The sequence below is a fragment of the Balaenoptera musculus genome, chromosome 13 (genome assembly GCF_009873245.2).
Source record: "Balaenoptera musculus isolate JJ_BM4_2016_0621 chromosome 13, mBalMus1.pri.v3, whole genome shotgun sequence".
Lineage (NCBI taxonomy): Eukaryota > Metazoa > Chordata > Mammalia > Artiodactyla > Balaenopteridae > Balaenoptera > Balaenoptera musculus.
Window position 1 is genome coordinate 14293054 of NC_045797.1, and position 16896 is coordinate 14309949.

At 38.4% G+C, this 16896-nt stretch overlaps 1 protein-coding gene across 7 annotated transcripts in view; it reads left to right on the top strand.

Annotated features, from left to right (window-relative positions):
• IMMT (inner membrane mitochondrial protein) overlaps positions 1-16896 on the top strand; it is a 50422-nt gene that overhangs the window by 13466 nt on the left and 20060 nt on the right. For 3 of the 7 annotated variants that reach the window (XM_036872922.1, XM_036872924.1, XM_036872923.1), the window contains exons 2-7: positions 2382-2455; positions 3351-3540; positions 9125-9236; positions 11123-11260; positions 11552-11659; positions 16097-16233. In XM_036872922.1, coding sequence (XP_036728817.1) covers positions 2382-2455; positions 3351-3540; positions 9125-9236; positions 11123-11260; positions 11552-11659; positions 16097-16233 — 759 coding nt within the window. The remainder of the gene's footprint in view (positions 1-2381; positions 2456-3350; positions 3541-9124; positions 9237-11122; positions 11261-11551; positions 11660-16096; positions 16234-16896) is intronic. The other 4 variants (XM_036872927.1, XM_036872925.1, XM_036872926.1 and 1 more) reach the window with 2 other exon arrangements.

The following is a 16896-nucleotide window of genomic DNA, read 5'->3' on the forward strand; positions in this document are numbered from 1 at the left end:
TTACACATTGTAAAACATACAGTTTTTCCTCCCCCAAGTGTATTAATATGTTAATTTGATGTTTAGCTCTAGGCTTTGGCAAATAGAATGTAAATGCAGCTATAATTCTAGAGTAATTTCATGTGCTCTCTGACATGTGATATATTTTCTTAAAATTTAAGATACTTTTAAAAGGAAGTTTGTGTTTTTCTGTTATTCCTTAGATGCAGTTTCATCAAGGAACCTAGAGAAAGCATTTTTTTTCCCTTGCTGCTGTTTGATTTCCTACTTGGTATAAAGAAAGATATTATTTCTGGATACAATAAGTTTGAAATTTCAAATTGATAGCTATGAATGGCCTTAAGTTTATCAAAACCCTCCCCAAATAGTATTTAGATGCCCAATTATTTGTTTTATTTAAGGGATCTACATTTTGTTAAGAAACATTTGATGTTATGTGCTTTACTTTGATTAAAACAAATCACACAACATTGTCTTGATCATTTGCTTTTGTGTAAAGGTAGACAACTTATATGGAGATAAGTATTTACATGAACATTTATGACATTAGTAAAATTAGTTTTTTTTCTTAAAACTATTGACTTTTAGTCTAATTACACATTAGGAGAAACCAAAATGAACTTTTAGATTTAGATGAATGCCTGTTGGAATTGAGTAGCTACATAATCATCGTAGAGATGGGAAACTTGGTTTTCTGGGTAGATTAAGCTAAGGTTGGATCTCTGCCCTGAGTGCATTCATATGTATCTTATAGTGCAGTGTTGTTTGCTAGACTCTGTAGGTGATTTTTCAGATGTCTGCGTTTACAAAGTAAAAATAGATATTTTATACTTTGTTTTGTTTTTTCTTGCCAATTAAGAAAACATGGTGCTTCCCTGGTGGCGCAGTGGTTAAAAACCTGCCTGCCAACTCAGGGGACACGGGTTCAAGCCCTGGTCTGGGAAGATCCCACATGCCGCAGAGCAGCTAAGCCCGTGTGCCACCACTACTGAGCCTGCGCTCTAGAGCCTGCGTGCCGCAACTGCTGAAGCCCGCGTGCCTAGAGCCTGTGCTCCACAACAAGAGAAGCCACCACAATGAAGAGTAGCCCCCGCTCGCCGCAACTAGAGAAAGCCTGCACACAGCAACGAAGACCCAATGTGGCCAAAAATAAATAAAATAAATAAATTTATAAAAAAGAAAACATGGCAAATTGTCTCTAAGAAATAATTAGCATACATAACATTAAAAGTGCTGATTGGCACCCCAGTGTTATAGCAGCAGTATTTACAATAGCCAAGAGATGGAAGCAACCTAAGTGTCCATCAACAGATGAGCGGATGAAGAATATGTGTGTGTGTGTGTGTGTGTGTGTGTGTGTGTGTAAAATGGAATACTACTCAGCCATTAACAAGAATGAAATTTTGCCATTTGAGCAACATGGATGGACTCGGAGGGCATTATGCTAAGTGAAATAAATTAGGCAAAGACAATTACTGTATGATATCACTTATACGTGGAATCTAAAAAATACACAACAAACTAGTGAATATAACAGAAACAGACTCACAGATACAGAGAACAAATCAGTGCTTATCAGTGGGGAGAGGGAAGTGGGGAGAGGCAAGACAGGGGAAGGGGATTAAGAGATACAAGCTGCCATTTGTAAAATAAATAAGCTACAAGGATATATTGTACAACACAGGAAGTATAGCCAGTATTTTATAATAACTATAAATAGAATATAACCTTTAAAAATTGTGAATCACTGTGTTGTACACCTGAAACTTATACCATACATCAACTATACCTCAATTTAAAAAAATGCTGATTGATCATGGTCTCATAGTCCCTTTTTTTTTGAAATCTTAAAAGTAGTTTGGGCTTCCCTGGTGGCGCAGTGGTTGAGAATCTGCCTGCTAATGCAGGGGACACGGGTTCGAGCCCTGGTCTGGGAAGATCCCACATGCTGCGGAGCAACTGGGCCCGTGAGCCACAACTACTGAGCCTGCGCGTCTGGAGCCTGTGCTCCGCAACAAGAGAGGCCGTGACAGTGAGAGGCCCGCGCACCGCGATGAAGAGTGGCCCCCGCTTGCCGCAACTAGAGAAAGCCCTCGCACAGAAACGAAGACCCAACACAGCCAAAAATAAATAAATAAATTAATTAATTAATTTAAAAAAAAAGTAGTTTTATATGAGCCTTGGGGCGCAGGAAGCATCACTGTTTTTAAGGGTTTGTAAATATGTTTCATGGTAAGTTGGTTTCTGAAAGTAAAATAAATTTTTGTTTAATGAAGACAGTTGTATTTGTAATAAAAGTACTACTACTGAGTTCCCAACCCTAAAGTCCTCCCAGATTCTTATAACTCTGTTGGTTGTGGTGTTTTCTCCTTCTTTTCTAGAGTTGTCTTTGTGGGAAGTTTGTACTCCGTCCATTGCGACCATGTCGTAGATACTCCACTCCAGGCAGTTCTCGGTATGTAGCATGTCTCCTTGTAAATAAATAGGCTTTTAACTGTATGCTGAGGGGCGTGTGTGTGTGTTTGTTCTTTGGATATGAGAACATCTGCTTAAAGTCTTTTTTTTTAAGGGGTACAAACACTGGAGCTTTGCCGTAATATCTTTGGAGCATTATTTATTTGTAGGTGAAAATTCGTTATGGTGCTCCTTTTGGTTCTTTGGTGACTGAATGGCATCCAAGGTAGACCCCCCACCCCTTTATGGCAAATAGATTTACATCCAGAACTCAGCACGTTGGAACTTAAAAAGTATTTGTTCTACTTGACATTTGTTTTATTGTATTTACGGAAATGTTTAAGGGAGAGGACTGTTGAAAATTAGTGATACTTGTTTTTTGGGTTCAAAGGAAACCTCATGATTGTGAACATGCCAAGGTTTTTTTTTTTTTTGATGTGGACCATTTTTAAAGTCTATTGAATTTGTTACAATACTGCTTCTGTTTTATGTTTTGGTTTTTTGGCCCAGAGGCATGTGGGATCTTAGCTCCCTGACCAGGGATCAAACCTGCACCCCCTGCATTGGAAGGCGGATTCTTAACCACTAGACCGCCAGGGAAGTCCCTGAACATGCTAAGTTTTAAATGTTAAAGGGAAAATTGCTTCATTCTTCCTATCCTAGATATTACTGTTAAAAAATTATCCATAAAGAAATATTATTTTTTGTTGTGAACATATTAAAAAACAAATCAGGGAAAGGTGATGTGCAGCTGTGGTGATAAACTGGGCTGCTGTGATCTGAATCAGTGATAGAGAAATAGAGGCTTGAGGTCTTTGAGACTCTTACATTAGTCTAGGGAAGTAGGTTTAGGAGAGCCGAAAAATAAAAATGTGTTTCCTATTTCTTTCACTTAGGTTGTCTCCTAGCAAAATTGCCGGAGCTGGCATCTTGTTTGTTGGTGGCGGTATTGGTGGCACTATCCTGTACGCCAAATGGGATTCCCATTTCCGGAAAAATGTAGAGAAAACCATACCTTACTCAGACAAACTCTTTGAGATGGTTCTTGGTTCCCCACCGTATACTGTTCCATCACCAAAGAAGCCGGTAAGAGTTTTAAGCACAATTTCAGTTTATCCTAGAGAATACTTTGAAAAGCAGGTTGTTTTCATCTTGAAAATATTTTGCCGGGTATATGTTTTCATTTTTTTAAAAATTGAAGTAATATTATGTAGAGCTGGGTTTTTATCCCTTTGGAGTCCCATAAGTGCTCTCATTTAGTCCACATGGTATAGAAAATAATTATGTGGCACACAAGGGTAAATGGAAGGGGCAGCTCAGGCAGAAGTAACCCCAGCTGCCCTGTGGATGGAGGGGGTTCTGTGTCAGCCTACAGCATTGCAGCTCTCAAACTCTGACTTAGAAGACTAAAAACATAAATGTAGAATGGCCATGACACAGGACCCACATGTCATAGTTAGTAATGGCTCCTTTTAGACCTCAAAACAGCCACAGAATTTTCAGCTACATACTGATTCTGTGATGGGAATACCTTCTAGTATTCCTGGAAGTTTGTGCATATTCTTCAGTTTCACCCTTTTTTACCCCGATAGGCTTACAAATTTTTTTTTAAACATCTTAACATATTTCTTCTTTCAAACGGGTGCTTGAAAAAAATGTATAAAAGAGAGCATGAATTTTTGGTGATTTGGTATTGGATATTTCTTTATGCTGTGAGGCTGGACATGGCTGACCAGTTCTTTTTTTTTTTAAAGCCATCCCCATGGGGCCATTTTATTTTTTATTTTTCAAAATAAATTTATTTATTTATTTATTTATTTTTGGCTGTGTTGGGTCTTCATTTCTGTGCAAGGGCTTTCTCCAGTTGCGGTGAGCGGGGGCCACTCTTCATCGCGGTGTGCAGGCCTCTCACTGTTGCGGCCTCTCCCGTTGCGGAGCACAGGCTCCAGACGCGCAGCCTCCAGACGTGCAGGCTCAGTAGTTGTGGCTCACGGGCCTAGCCGCTCCGTGGCATGTGGGATCTTCCCGGACCAGGGCACGAACCCGTGTCCCCTGCATTGGCAGGCGGATTCCTAACCACTGCGCCACCAGGGAAGCCCCCAGTTCTTTTTTAGAAACTGAGTAGACGTCTGTTCTCCAGTATCTAACATGGTCTCGAGACCAATCCTATGACAGAGTTACTATGTGGAAAAGCAGGTGCCCTGTGATTTCTCTCACCTCCACCCCAAATGACTCAACATGTTCTTGGTCTTCTACATCATTTATTCTTCCATCTGAACTTTAAAATGTCTATGTGGGCTGAGGGAGGTAGTGTTGCCGCTTCAGTAGTCAAGGAGCAGAATCCTATGACTTCATTCTAAAGTCCTGGGCCTATTTTAAGCTCCATGACCTGGGAGAAAGAGCTGGAAGCAATTTCAGGAGCATACAGTCAGGCTGAACAGTTCAGAGTAGTGTTCTTTTCTCCCTTGACATGACTTCAGGTGTCATTCTCAATAGCCTTGGCCTCTTCTTGTTCCACTTTCCCTACCCTGCTGAACATCGCCACTTGTGAACTTTGCATGTCTGTACTCCACCACCTCAAAACTTGCACTCTTCCTGATTTGCTTTTCATGTATTAAAGATTGTACCATGCTGTCAAGTAGCTCCATTAGAATTCTTGGATTCATCTTCACAGCTGCCCATATTTTGTAGCTATCCTATCTTTTTTTTTTTTAAATGTCATTCATTTCTTTTTTTTTTAAATTCATTTATTTATTTATTTTTGGCTGCATTGGGTCTTCGTAGCTGCGCGTGGGCTTTCTCTACTTGCGACGAGGAGGGGCTACTCTTCGTTGTGGTGCGGGCTTCTCTTGTTGTGGAGCACGGGCTCTGAGTGCGCGGGCTTCAGTAGTTGTGGTGTGTGGGCTCAGTAGTTGTGGCTCGCGGGCTCTAGAGCGCAGGCTCAGTAGTTGTGGCGCACGGGCTTAGTTGCTCCGCGGCATGTGGGATCTTCCCGGACCAGGGCTCAAACCCGTGTCCCCTGCATTGGCAGGCGGGTTCTCAACCACTCCGCCACCAGGAAAGTCCTAGCTGTCCTATCTTGTTAGATCTCTAATGTTTATTCTTTTTCTTTCCACCATCTTTATCTCATTTCTGACCTTTATCACTTTGTATTTAAATTAGCCCTGTTCCTCTCCCCTGACACACAGCCTTTCCCACTTCCTCCCAGTCTCCAACCCCCCAGTCTCTCTTCCTAACATGATCTAGGCCATCCTTATATCAGTATCAGAGAATCTTTTAGAATATGTGCTGTGATGTTTTCATGATATTTTCATCATATCACTTAATCAAGAACTTTGATTGCTATTGTTTTAAAGACAGAAGAGAGATTGTCTCATGTTCTGAATAAGGAAAGTGAAGCCAGGAGTGGTTAAATGTTAACCTGGGAGCTGGCTATTGGTTCCTTTATTTCTGTCGTTTATGGCTTTTGCTGGTTCTTAGGTTGATATTTATTACCCTTGGCATTCTGGCTGTCATTTACATTTCCAGTCTTATCTCTGTATGGTCCTGCTCATAAATACTTAGTTTCATACTTGTTTACCTTACAAATATGCCTTGTGCTTTTCATTCATTCATTTACTCAAATGTCAATCAAGTGATTATTATGTACCAGGCATTGTTCCAAGGTCCTTGGTAAACTAGAGAACTAAAGAGTGATCCTTTCCATTTGTACAACTCTTCTCATGTCTGTCTTCTACTCAGAATGACTTCCTTTCTTTTGTCTTTCAGTGTTCTCTTCAAGGCCTGCATCCTTCACTACACAGCTGAATTCCAATAGGAATTAATGTTTTTATTTTTTTATTTTTTTTTAGGGCTGGGTTGGGAGGAAGGTTGTGACTTTATTTATTTATTTATTTGTGGCTCTGTTGGGTCTTCGTTTCTGTGCGAGGGCTGTCTCTAGTTGTGGCAAGCGGGGGCCGTTCTTCATCGCGATGCACGGGCCTCTCACTATCATGGCCTCTCTTGTTGCGGAGCACAGGCTCCAGACGCACAAGCTCAGTAATTGTGGCTCACGGGCCCAGCTGCTCCGCGGCATGTGGGATCTTCCCAGACCAGGGCTCGAACCCGTGTCCCCTGCATTGGCAGGCAGATTCTTAACCACTGCGCCACCAGGGAAGCCCAGTGTTTTTATTTTTTAATTTGTACCATTTATTCAGCACTCTATACTGTTGTGTGTTCTTACAAACTTGTTTCTTTTAGAAACTATGCATTTTATTTCATGGTAACCCTTTTAGTGTCAACATGGTTATTTACGCATAGACAGTAAATACTGAGAGAAGATAAACCTAAAATCTTTTTGATGGACATAGAATAAGACCTGTCTAAATGGTGACAAATGTTATGTTCCTGGATGGGATGTAATATTAAAATGTCATTTCTCTTAAATATATGCATTTCTCTCAAATCTCTCTTAAATATGTATATATTTGAGAGAAATAATGTTTTTATGATGTGTGTGTATGTGTACATAAATACACACACAGACATCTAATATGAATTCTAATTGATTTTTCCAGAGGGTAAAGAACCAGACAAGATGATTTTAAAGTTCATGTGGAGGAATAAGTAATGTATAAGACTAGTCAAGGACATTTTTAAAAAGTGTTGGGGTAGGGGGTCAGAGGTCACTTGCTTTTCCAGATACTGACTGTTATAATCCTACTTTCATAAAACAATAAGGTTTTGACATAGGAATAGAAATTAGAGGAACAGAACAACGGAGTCTGGAAATAGATCATATTTATACACAAACACATACACACACATTTGTTGTGAGAGTGTGAGTTGCCAGAACCTTATGTGAAAGTGATAATATCTTAAAAATATACAAGCCCTCTGACCCAGCACTCCCTCTTCTGGCAGCTATCCTGCAGACATCACACTCTAGTGCTTTTCAGTTGTCTGTGGACAAGAATGCTTAACAAAAATCAGGAAACAACTTGAATGTCCATAAGTAGGGGAGTAATTGACCAAATTATGGGATTTGCCACTTCATTAGGATATACAATTAAATTAGGATATTATTCAACTAAAAAGAGTTTCTTGACCGGAAGCGAATGTACATAATGTGTTGTTAAATGAAAAAAAGCAGGTTACATGATAATTTGTATAATATAAAATTAACTATTTTAGTTTGTTTAAAGAAATGAAAAATTGTATATGTATATATACCTGAGCTCATGGGTGGAAGGATTAATTTCAGGGCATTAGCAGTGGCTCCCTGAGAGTGCTGGAAGGAGCAATGAAGGGGCAAACTAAAACAATGATGTATCTTGATGTTATTTTGCTTGTTATATAGTGAGCATGCATTTCATGAGTTAAAAAATAACAAAATTTTAATAGTAAGAAAATGGCTATATTTCTGATTTCTGGTAGTGACAAAATTCAGAACAATTTCTATTATGTTTGAGTAGTCATCTTAGGGATATCTGAGTCCCAATGCCAAGTTCTGGCAAAAAGGGGGACAACATAGGTGGTAAATGAAAATATTTCTGTTACTCAGTAATTTTCTGTGGCACATCACCTGGCAGTCCTGTTAATGAGTGGTGCCTTAAACTTAAGGCAGGTGGTTACTGAGAAAGAGAAAAACAGGCATCACTCACAATTGGATCATATATCTTAGTGTGCAGGTACGGGAATCTGGAGATTAAAGAGAAAAAAGATGAATTTTCATTTTTACTCAGAGCCTTCTAAAAACAAATTTGATTTTAACTGAATTTATTTAGAAGACACCATAACTGGATTTAGAATGCGAATGGAAATAGCCTTCTCAGTGTTGTATATATAAAAGGAATGGTGTTTAAAGGGAAGGTCATATATCATGTACTTTATTAGTTGCCCTAAGAGAAGTCTTTGTTACTATTAAAATATAGACTAGTCATTTGGAATGACATTTTTGGACTGCGTTTTTCTAGTACGATGGCTTCTCTTACTATGGTTAATAAAATACATTGTTTTGGCACATATATACAATGGAATATTACTCAGCCATAAAAAGAAACGAAATTGAGTTATTTGTAGTGAGGTGGATGGACCTAGAGTCTGTCATACAGAGTGAAGTAAGTCAGAAAGAGAGAAACAAATACCTTATGCTAACACATGTATATGGAATCTTAAAAAAAAATGGTTCTGATGAACCTAGGGGCAGGACAGGAATAAAGACGCAGACGTAGAGAATGGACTTGAGGACACGGGGAGGGGGAAGGGTAAGCTGGGACGAAGTGAGAGAGTGGCATGGACATATATACACTACCAAATGTAAGATAGATACCTAGTGGGAAGCAGCCGCATAGCACAGGGAGATCAGCTTGGTGCTTTGTGACCACCTAGAGGGGTGGGATAGGGAGGGTGGGAGGGAGACGCAAGAGGGAGGGGATATGGGGATATATGTATATTTGTAGCTGATTCACTTTGTTATACAGCGAAAACTAACACAACATTGTAAAGCAATTATACTCCAATAAAGAAGTTTAAAAGAAATTAAAAAATAAAATACATTGTTGTAAGTTGTTGATACCTTTATGTTAAAAGCCTGAAAAACTTGACTTTTAAAATAATACAAGATACTTTGTGCTGCCTGTTTTTAAGAACACTATCATATCTGAAATGTTAAATGTTTTTCATTTCCAAGATTCAGTCTGGTCCACTAAAAATCTCTAGTGTATCTGAGGCAATGGAAGAATCTAGACAGCCTGCTTCACAGCTCCAAAAACAAAAGGGAGACACTTCAGCTTCAACAACAGGTACCTATATTTAGAATCATTCTTTTAAAATTATAGGTAAATGAATTGTTTTAATGTGTTTGTACCCATGGTCAAGAGGGGGGCCCGTCCCCATGAAGGACTCTTCCCTCACCTTGGGGAGGGAGTATTCTCACCTGTCATCTTGGCTCTCATTTTAAGGGTTGAGTGGGATATGAAATTGGGCTTTATTGTGAACAGCTACTAAGTAATGGTAACAAGAATTGTCTTGCCTGCAGCACACTTATTTTTCTGTTACTTTTTCCTTTTCTCTGACTCCTAGCTTTCCCTCTCTTTAGATTTTAAGATTTGTTCTCTTTCCACACCTCTTTTTTCTTCCTGTTCACCAGCTCTTTCTTCTCTCTTCTTTCTTAGTGATGAAGTGTCTTGATCTAGTTTTGATCTGCAGATTTTTTTTTCCCTTGATGATTGTAATCCCACAATAACTTATAGCACTTCCTAGTCCTAACCTGGTCTGCATGCATTTGAATTTATTATGTTTCTCCTTTCACTTCTGTCCTTGATTAAATCACCTGACTTTCACTCAGTAAATACTGAGTATCTACTGTGTGCCAAGTGCTGGGTGTCTTTTAGGCACTGGGGTTATAGCAGTGAACAAAACAGTAAAAACAAACACACAAATGCTGTGAAGATTCCTTAGTGGGATGAGGGGAGGGAAGTCGCATATAAATATACAAGTAAATTATGTATAGGATGTCATGCAGTGATAAGTGTGGGAGGGAATATTGCAATTTTAAATGGAGTGGGTAAGAAAAGTTTCCTCTGGAAGGTGTCATTTGGGCAGAGACTAGAAAGAGATGAGGGAGTCAGTCATGTAAAGGGCTGGTGGGGAAGAGCTTCCAGGCAGAAGGATTAGCTAGTGCAAAGGCTTGGCGTATTCTAGCAAGGAGCAAATGAAACCCAGGTAGAGTAAGAGGAGAATAATAGCAATAGTAGAGAGGGAGCAGAAAGCCTATAGTGGCAGTCTTCGGAGGCCATCATAAGAGTTTTGCTTTCTAGTCTGTGTAAGATGGGAAGTTGTTGGGAGGATTATGAGTCAGGGGATTGATAGCTGACTTTTAATAAGATTACTGGCTATTGTGGAGAATAGATAAAGGAACCACGGACAGAGCAAGGAGACCAGTTAATGGGCTTTGTGATAGTCCAACTTTAACTCTTAAATGGGACCTTCAGTTTATTTAAAAATTTTTTTTCTCCATTTTGTTGCTCCCCACCCCACCATCTATTCCACCTTCAGAATTACTCATTTCTCTTCCATCAACACTTTTATTTATAATTTATAAGCTCTTGATTTTTCAACCTTCTTTTCTTTAAAAATATGTCTATGAAGTAATTTTTTTAACTGAGTCCTGTCCTTTACTCACTTGCCATCTAAACTGTGAACTTTTCTTGTTTGTGTTTAAAATTGCCATCCTGTTCTTGCCCGCACCTCTTTCATCTCTACCACTCTTCAAAGCAATTAAAAAATGGTTTTTGGTTACTTTCTTTTATCTACCTTCTTCATTACAGGCTGTTTTCTTATTTGTTATTATATTTCCATGCTATGTAAATCTTATGTCCCCTTCTCATGTTAAGATTTAGTACCATTTAGCGCTGTTATTAGAAGGCTTGCCTGAGAATAATGGTTAAAATGCAGGTGGATGCTGACCAGACTCTCTTCTCTTGTGCTTTCCCAGCCATTGCTCATTGTGTGTGGGTTTGTGCAGTGGGCAGTGCCCCTGACTGTTTGTGTGTTTGAGTAGTGGCAGCACATGTGTTTGTGTCTTTAAGGAGTCAGATGTGAAGTGGGAGGTAATAGTAGTGGATTCCTGTATGTTTCTCTGTTAACCCAGGAAACTGTAAATACCATGTGTAACATATATTTATAGCACCTACAGATGCAGCTCAAATTATTTCTGCAGCAGGTGACACACTGTCCATCCCAGCGCCTGTGGTTCAGCATGAGGAATCTACAGAAACTGATCACCCTGAAACTGGTGAAGGAAAACCCAAGCCTGCAACTTCAGGTAGTTAAATTATCTGTATTTGTGGTTATGTAAATGATATGCTCATCAAAACTATGCAATGTCTAGGCATTCCCTAAATTTCAAAGTCTGAATAAATCTTTGAAAGCAAGGGGTTTAAGAGCTGACCCTTTATTTCTTCGTGTTGGAATCATTGAGTGATGATGTGGTTTTAGAATCTTTATCACAAAAATGCCCTCAAGTTGATACATCTGGCAAGCACAAATGATGGTGTTTTTATGTCCCCATTAGCTGTTGAAATTCTGTGCTGAAATTTGATTTCCTCTCATTTAGTTTTGCTGCAAGAGGAAGCATCCTCAACTTCTGTAAGGGAGCGGCCACCTGAAGAAGTTGCAGCTCGGCTTGCGCAACAGGAGAAGCAAGAACAAGTTAAGATTGAGTGTATGTAAACCTGACGCTTCTTAAGTACTTGGGTCATCTCTCTCGGTTGCTCTCTTCTTCAGCTGTCACACAAGTTTCTCATCTGTCGGCTCTTTGTGGTTTCTTTAGTGGTGTTGCTCTGTTCACCATCTTTATTTCATCACTTGTGTTCTTTCAATCTAAACTTTTACCCAGGTGACAAGGGCTATTCTAATCCGCATAAATTCAAGTGATTCACGTACTTTGTCCTTTTGTTTTTATTATGGTTAGTGCTGAAGATTCTTTGTACTCTGCGGAACAGAAATTATTTATGTTTTGGCCACTTGCCTAAGAGTCTTCTGTTACACTCATACATATATTTGTGCAGGTTGGAATGGCTCCCACTCTGGTTTATTACCTGGCCTCTGGACTCAGTCTAGCCGCCCCCTTATCTGACATCATTGGGGGATGGAATGTTCCACACATTGCTGGTTTCCACCTAACCGAAGCATATTCCTTTTTAAGTTTCAATTTTACATTAGGTTTTTTGATGGCTTAAAGAAAGATGTTAGTGGGACTTCCCTGGCGGTCCAGTGGTTAGGACTCTGCGCCAAGGGCCCAGGTGTGATCCCTGGTCGGGGAACTAAGAGCCCGCCTGCCGCAGGGCCAAAAAAAACACAGGTATCAGTTACCTAAAAATGTATTTTCCTGTCTTAAACACATGGAACATAATTTATTGTACTGTGCTGCAATATATTGATGTCCCTGGAGGTAGTGTGCATGTAGCTTTTTGCTGGACCAAGAGATGTTAGTTTTAAATTCTTAGGACAGCTGTTTATAGTTTTTTGGTTTTTTTTGTTTTTTGTCTCCACGTTTTTCTGTTGTTTTTTTTGCCTTGAGTGGTTCTTGTTTTCCTTCAACTTGCTGGCTCTGTCCTACTCCTGGGAGGCAAGTTTGTTAGAATTGTGTACAGAGTAGAAGAGCCAGAATGAGCACAGATGTAGGGCATTCGTTTGATTACTTGGATTTGGTTTTTCGTCTCAGCTGTGTGGGTTTATTTTGGGGCTCTTTATTCTGTTCCATTGATCCATATGTGTCTCGTTCTCTTTCAGTACCACACTGTTTTGATTACTGAGCTTTGTAGTGTTGCCTGAAGTCTGGGAGTGTTATCTTTCCAACTTTGTTCTTTTTCCTCAGGATTGTTTTGGCGATTTTGGGTCTTTTCTGGTTCCATATAAATTTTAGGATTATTTGTTCTAGTTCTGTGGATAATGTCATGGGTATTTTGGTAAGGATTGCATTAAATATGTAGATTACTTTGAGTACTGTGGACATTTTAACAATATTAATTCTTCCAGTCTAAGAACATGGGATATCTTTCCATTTCTTTGAATCATATTCAGTTTCCTTTATCGGTGTATCGGTCTTTCACCTCCTTGGTTAGGTTTATTTGTAGGTATTTTATTTTATTTTTTGGTGTGACTTTAAATGGGAATTGTTTCTTTACTTTCTCTTTCTGATGTTTCATTGTTAGTGTAAAGAAATGCAACAGATTTCTTTATATTAATCTTGTATCCTGTCACCTTGCTGAATTCATTTATCAGTTCTACTAGTTTCTGTGTGGAATCTTTAGGGTTTTCTATGTAGAGTGTCATGTCATCTGCATATAATGACAATTTTACCTCTTCCCTTCCAATTTGGATACTTTTTATTTCTTTTTCTTGTCTGATTCCTGTGGCTAGGACTATCCAGTACTATGTTGAATAGAAGTGGTGAGAGTGGGCATCCTTGTCTTGTTCCAGAATTTAGTGGGAAGACTTTCAGCCTTTCACTGTTGAGTATTATATTGGCTGTGGGTTTGCCATAAATGGCTTTTATTATTATGTTCTCCCACATTGGTGAGAGTTTTTATCATGAAGGGGTGTCGAATTTTATCAAATGCTTTTTCTGCATCTATCAAGATGATCGTGTGGTTTTTGTCTTTTCTTCTGTTGCTGTGGTGTATCACAGTGATTGATTTGCATATGTTGAACCATCCTTGTGACCCTGGAATGAATCCAAATTGATCATGGTAGATGATCCTTTTTATATGTTGTTGGATTCGGTTTGGTAATATTTTGTTGATGATTTTTACATCTCCATTCATCAAAGATATTGGCCTGTAAATTTTCCTTTTTTTTTTGTAGTGTCTTTGTCTGGTTTTGGTATCAGGGTGATATTGGCTTATAGAATGACCTTGGGAGTGTTCCCTCCTCTTCAGTCTTTTGGAAGAATTTGAGAAGGATAGGTATAAGTTCTTTGTATATTGTTGTAGAATTCCCCAGTGAATCCACCTGATCCTGGATTTTTGTTTGCAGGGAGTTTTTTTAAATTATAGATTCTATTTCACTTCTAGTGATTGGTCTGTACAAATTATGTTTCTTCTTGATTCAGTTTTGGCAGGCTGTATGTTTCTAGAAACTTGTCCATTTCTTCAAGGTTGTCCACTTTGTTGGCATATAACTGTTCATAGTATTTTCTTCTTAATGATTTTTTTGTATTTCTGTGGTATTAGTTGTTATTTCTCCTCTTTCATTTCTTATTTTGTGTATTTGGGTCCTCTCTTCTTCTTGGTGAGCCTGGCTAGAGGTTTGTCGGTTTTGTTTACCTTTCAAAAAACCAGCTCTTGCTTTGATTTTTTTTCATTTTTTTAATCTCTGTGTTATTTATTTCATCTCTAATCTTTATTATTTCCTTCCTCCTGCTGAATTTAGGCTTTGTTTGTTCTTCTTTTTCTAATCTTTTAGGTGGTAGGTTAGGTTATTTATTTGAGTTTTATTTATTTGTTTTTGAGGAAGGCCTTTATTGCTATGAATGTCCCTCTTAGGACTGCTTTTGTTGCCTCCCATAGATTTTTGTATGGTTGTGCTTTCATTGTTGTTTGTCTCAAGGTATTTTTTGATTTCTCTTTGACCTATTATTGGTGTTTTAGTAGCATGTTGTTTAGTCCGTATGTAATAGGTTTTTTCTCGTTTTTCTTTCTGTGGTTTATTTCTAGTTTCATGCCATTATGGTCGGAAAAGATGCTTGAAATAATTACTATCTTTAATTACTTATCCTCAATTTGTTGGGCTTGTTTTGTGTCCTAGTATGTGGTCTGTCCTAGAGAATGTTCCATGCGCACTTGAAAAGAATGTGTATTCTGGTTTTTTGGATGTAGTGTCGCTGTAGATAGCAATTAAGTCTAACTGTTTTATTGTGTCATTTAGGATCTCTTTTGCCTTGTTGATTTTTTGCCTGAAAGATCTGTCTGTTGATGTCAGTGGGATGTTAGTCTCCTACTATTTATGTATTCCCATCAGTTTCTCCCTTTATGTCTGTTAGTATTTGTTTTATGTGTTTAGATGCTCCAATATTGAGTGCATATAAGTTAATGAGTGTAATATCCTCTTCTTGTATTGATCCTTTTATCATTATATAGTGTCCATCTTTGTCTTTCTTCTTTGTCTTTCTCCATGTCCTTTATTTTAAAATGTATTGTTTCTGGTACGAGTATTGCTGCCCCTGCTTTCTTATTGTTTCCATTTGCATGAAATATCTTTTTCCATCCCCTCACTTTCAGTCTGTGTGTGTCTTTCGCCCTAACATGGATCTATTGTAGGCAGCATATTATAGGTTCTTGTTTTATTATCTAATCTGCCACTCTGTGTCTTTTGATTGGAGCATTTAGTCTATTGACATTTAAGGTAATTATTGATAGGTATGTATTTTTTGCCATTTAAAATCTTGTTATCCAGTTAACGTCTTCTTTGTTCCTTTCTTCTTCTTTTGGTTTTTCCTTTTGTGGTTTGATGGTTTTCATTTGTATTTTGCTTGAATTCCTTTCTTTTTGGTTTTTGTGAATCTGTAGCGTGTTTTTGATTTGTGATTACCCTTGTTTTCAAGTGTGTTAACCCATTGCTATATCTGCTTGCTTTAGACGGATAGTCATATAAGCTCAAAACACATTCTAAAAGATCTACATTTTCTTATTCCCCTCCCCCACATTTTGTGATTTTGATGTCCTATTTTATATCTTCGTGTTTATCCTTTTGCTGTTCACTGTAGTTACAATCGCTTTCACAAAATTTTTTTGATTGTTTCTTAAACTATATGCTGGCTCATTTAAGTGATCTTCAATCCTTTTATATATTTGCCTTTCCTATTGCGATCTTCCCTTTCATATAGAAAACACAAAACATGTTTTATTTTGAAAAAATTCAGATATACATAAAAGTAAAAATAGTGTAATGAACCTGCATAGATTCACCATCTGGATTCAGTTATTATTAATATTTTATCATACTTTTAAGTGAAATTTTGATTCACTTAATCTGTATTTTGTTTGTTTTGAGGGGGAAATGCAATGCAAGACTCAACAGGTGAAGAGGGAAAGATTAAAGTCATTTGGTAGGAGGGATCTAGTTTTTAACTTTTTTTTTTTTTTTTTTTTAACTTCAGCACTAGCCAAGAGCTTAGAAGATGCTCTGAGCCAAACTGCTTGCACTACTCAGCAGGCTATTGTGGCTCAGAATGCTGCGGTCCAGGCTGTCACTGCCCACGCCAACATACTGAAAACAGCCATGGACGATTCTGAGGTGGGCCAAAGAATGTTAGACATGATTTCTTCCTTCTAAGTTGGGCTTTCTCTCAGTAAGCGAAAACGAACTAGAATGATGGTCTTTTTAGAAAAACAAAAAAAAATGAAAAAAAAAATTTCAGGTGTTCTTTTTAATGAATTTTATATATGGTGCTTTATCTCACAACAGTGATATGGTATAAGAATTAGTTCAGATTTGCTTTCATATCTTCATAGTGCTTGAATGTATTTGTTGTTTGCCTTTTTTCTTTTGCTTTAAAATCGCCAACTATTTTTTAAAATAAACTTTTTTTTGTCAGATACTTTTAGATTGACACACAGTTAAAAGAATAATACAGAGATCCCAGGTACCCCAAAACACCAGCTACTTTAAATGCTTATGTTGATTATTTAACTTACATTGGACACCTCAAAGAATAAAGTAATTACACTAATTAAAATGTAATACTGGGACTCGGGGCTTCCCTGGTGGCACAGTGGTTAAGAACCCACCTGCCAACACAGGAGACCCGGGTTTGAGCCCTGGTCCGGGAAGATCCCACATGCTGTGGAGCAACTAAGCCCGTGCACCACAACTACGGAGCCTGCACTCTAGAGCCCGGGAGCCACAACTACTGAGCCCGTGTGCCACAACTACTGAAAGCCGTCCGCCTAGAGCCCG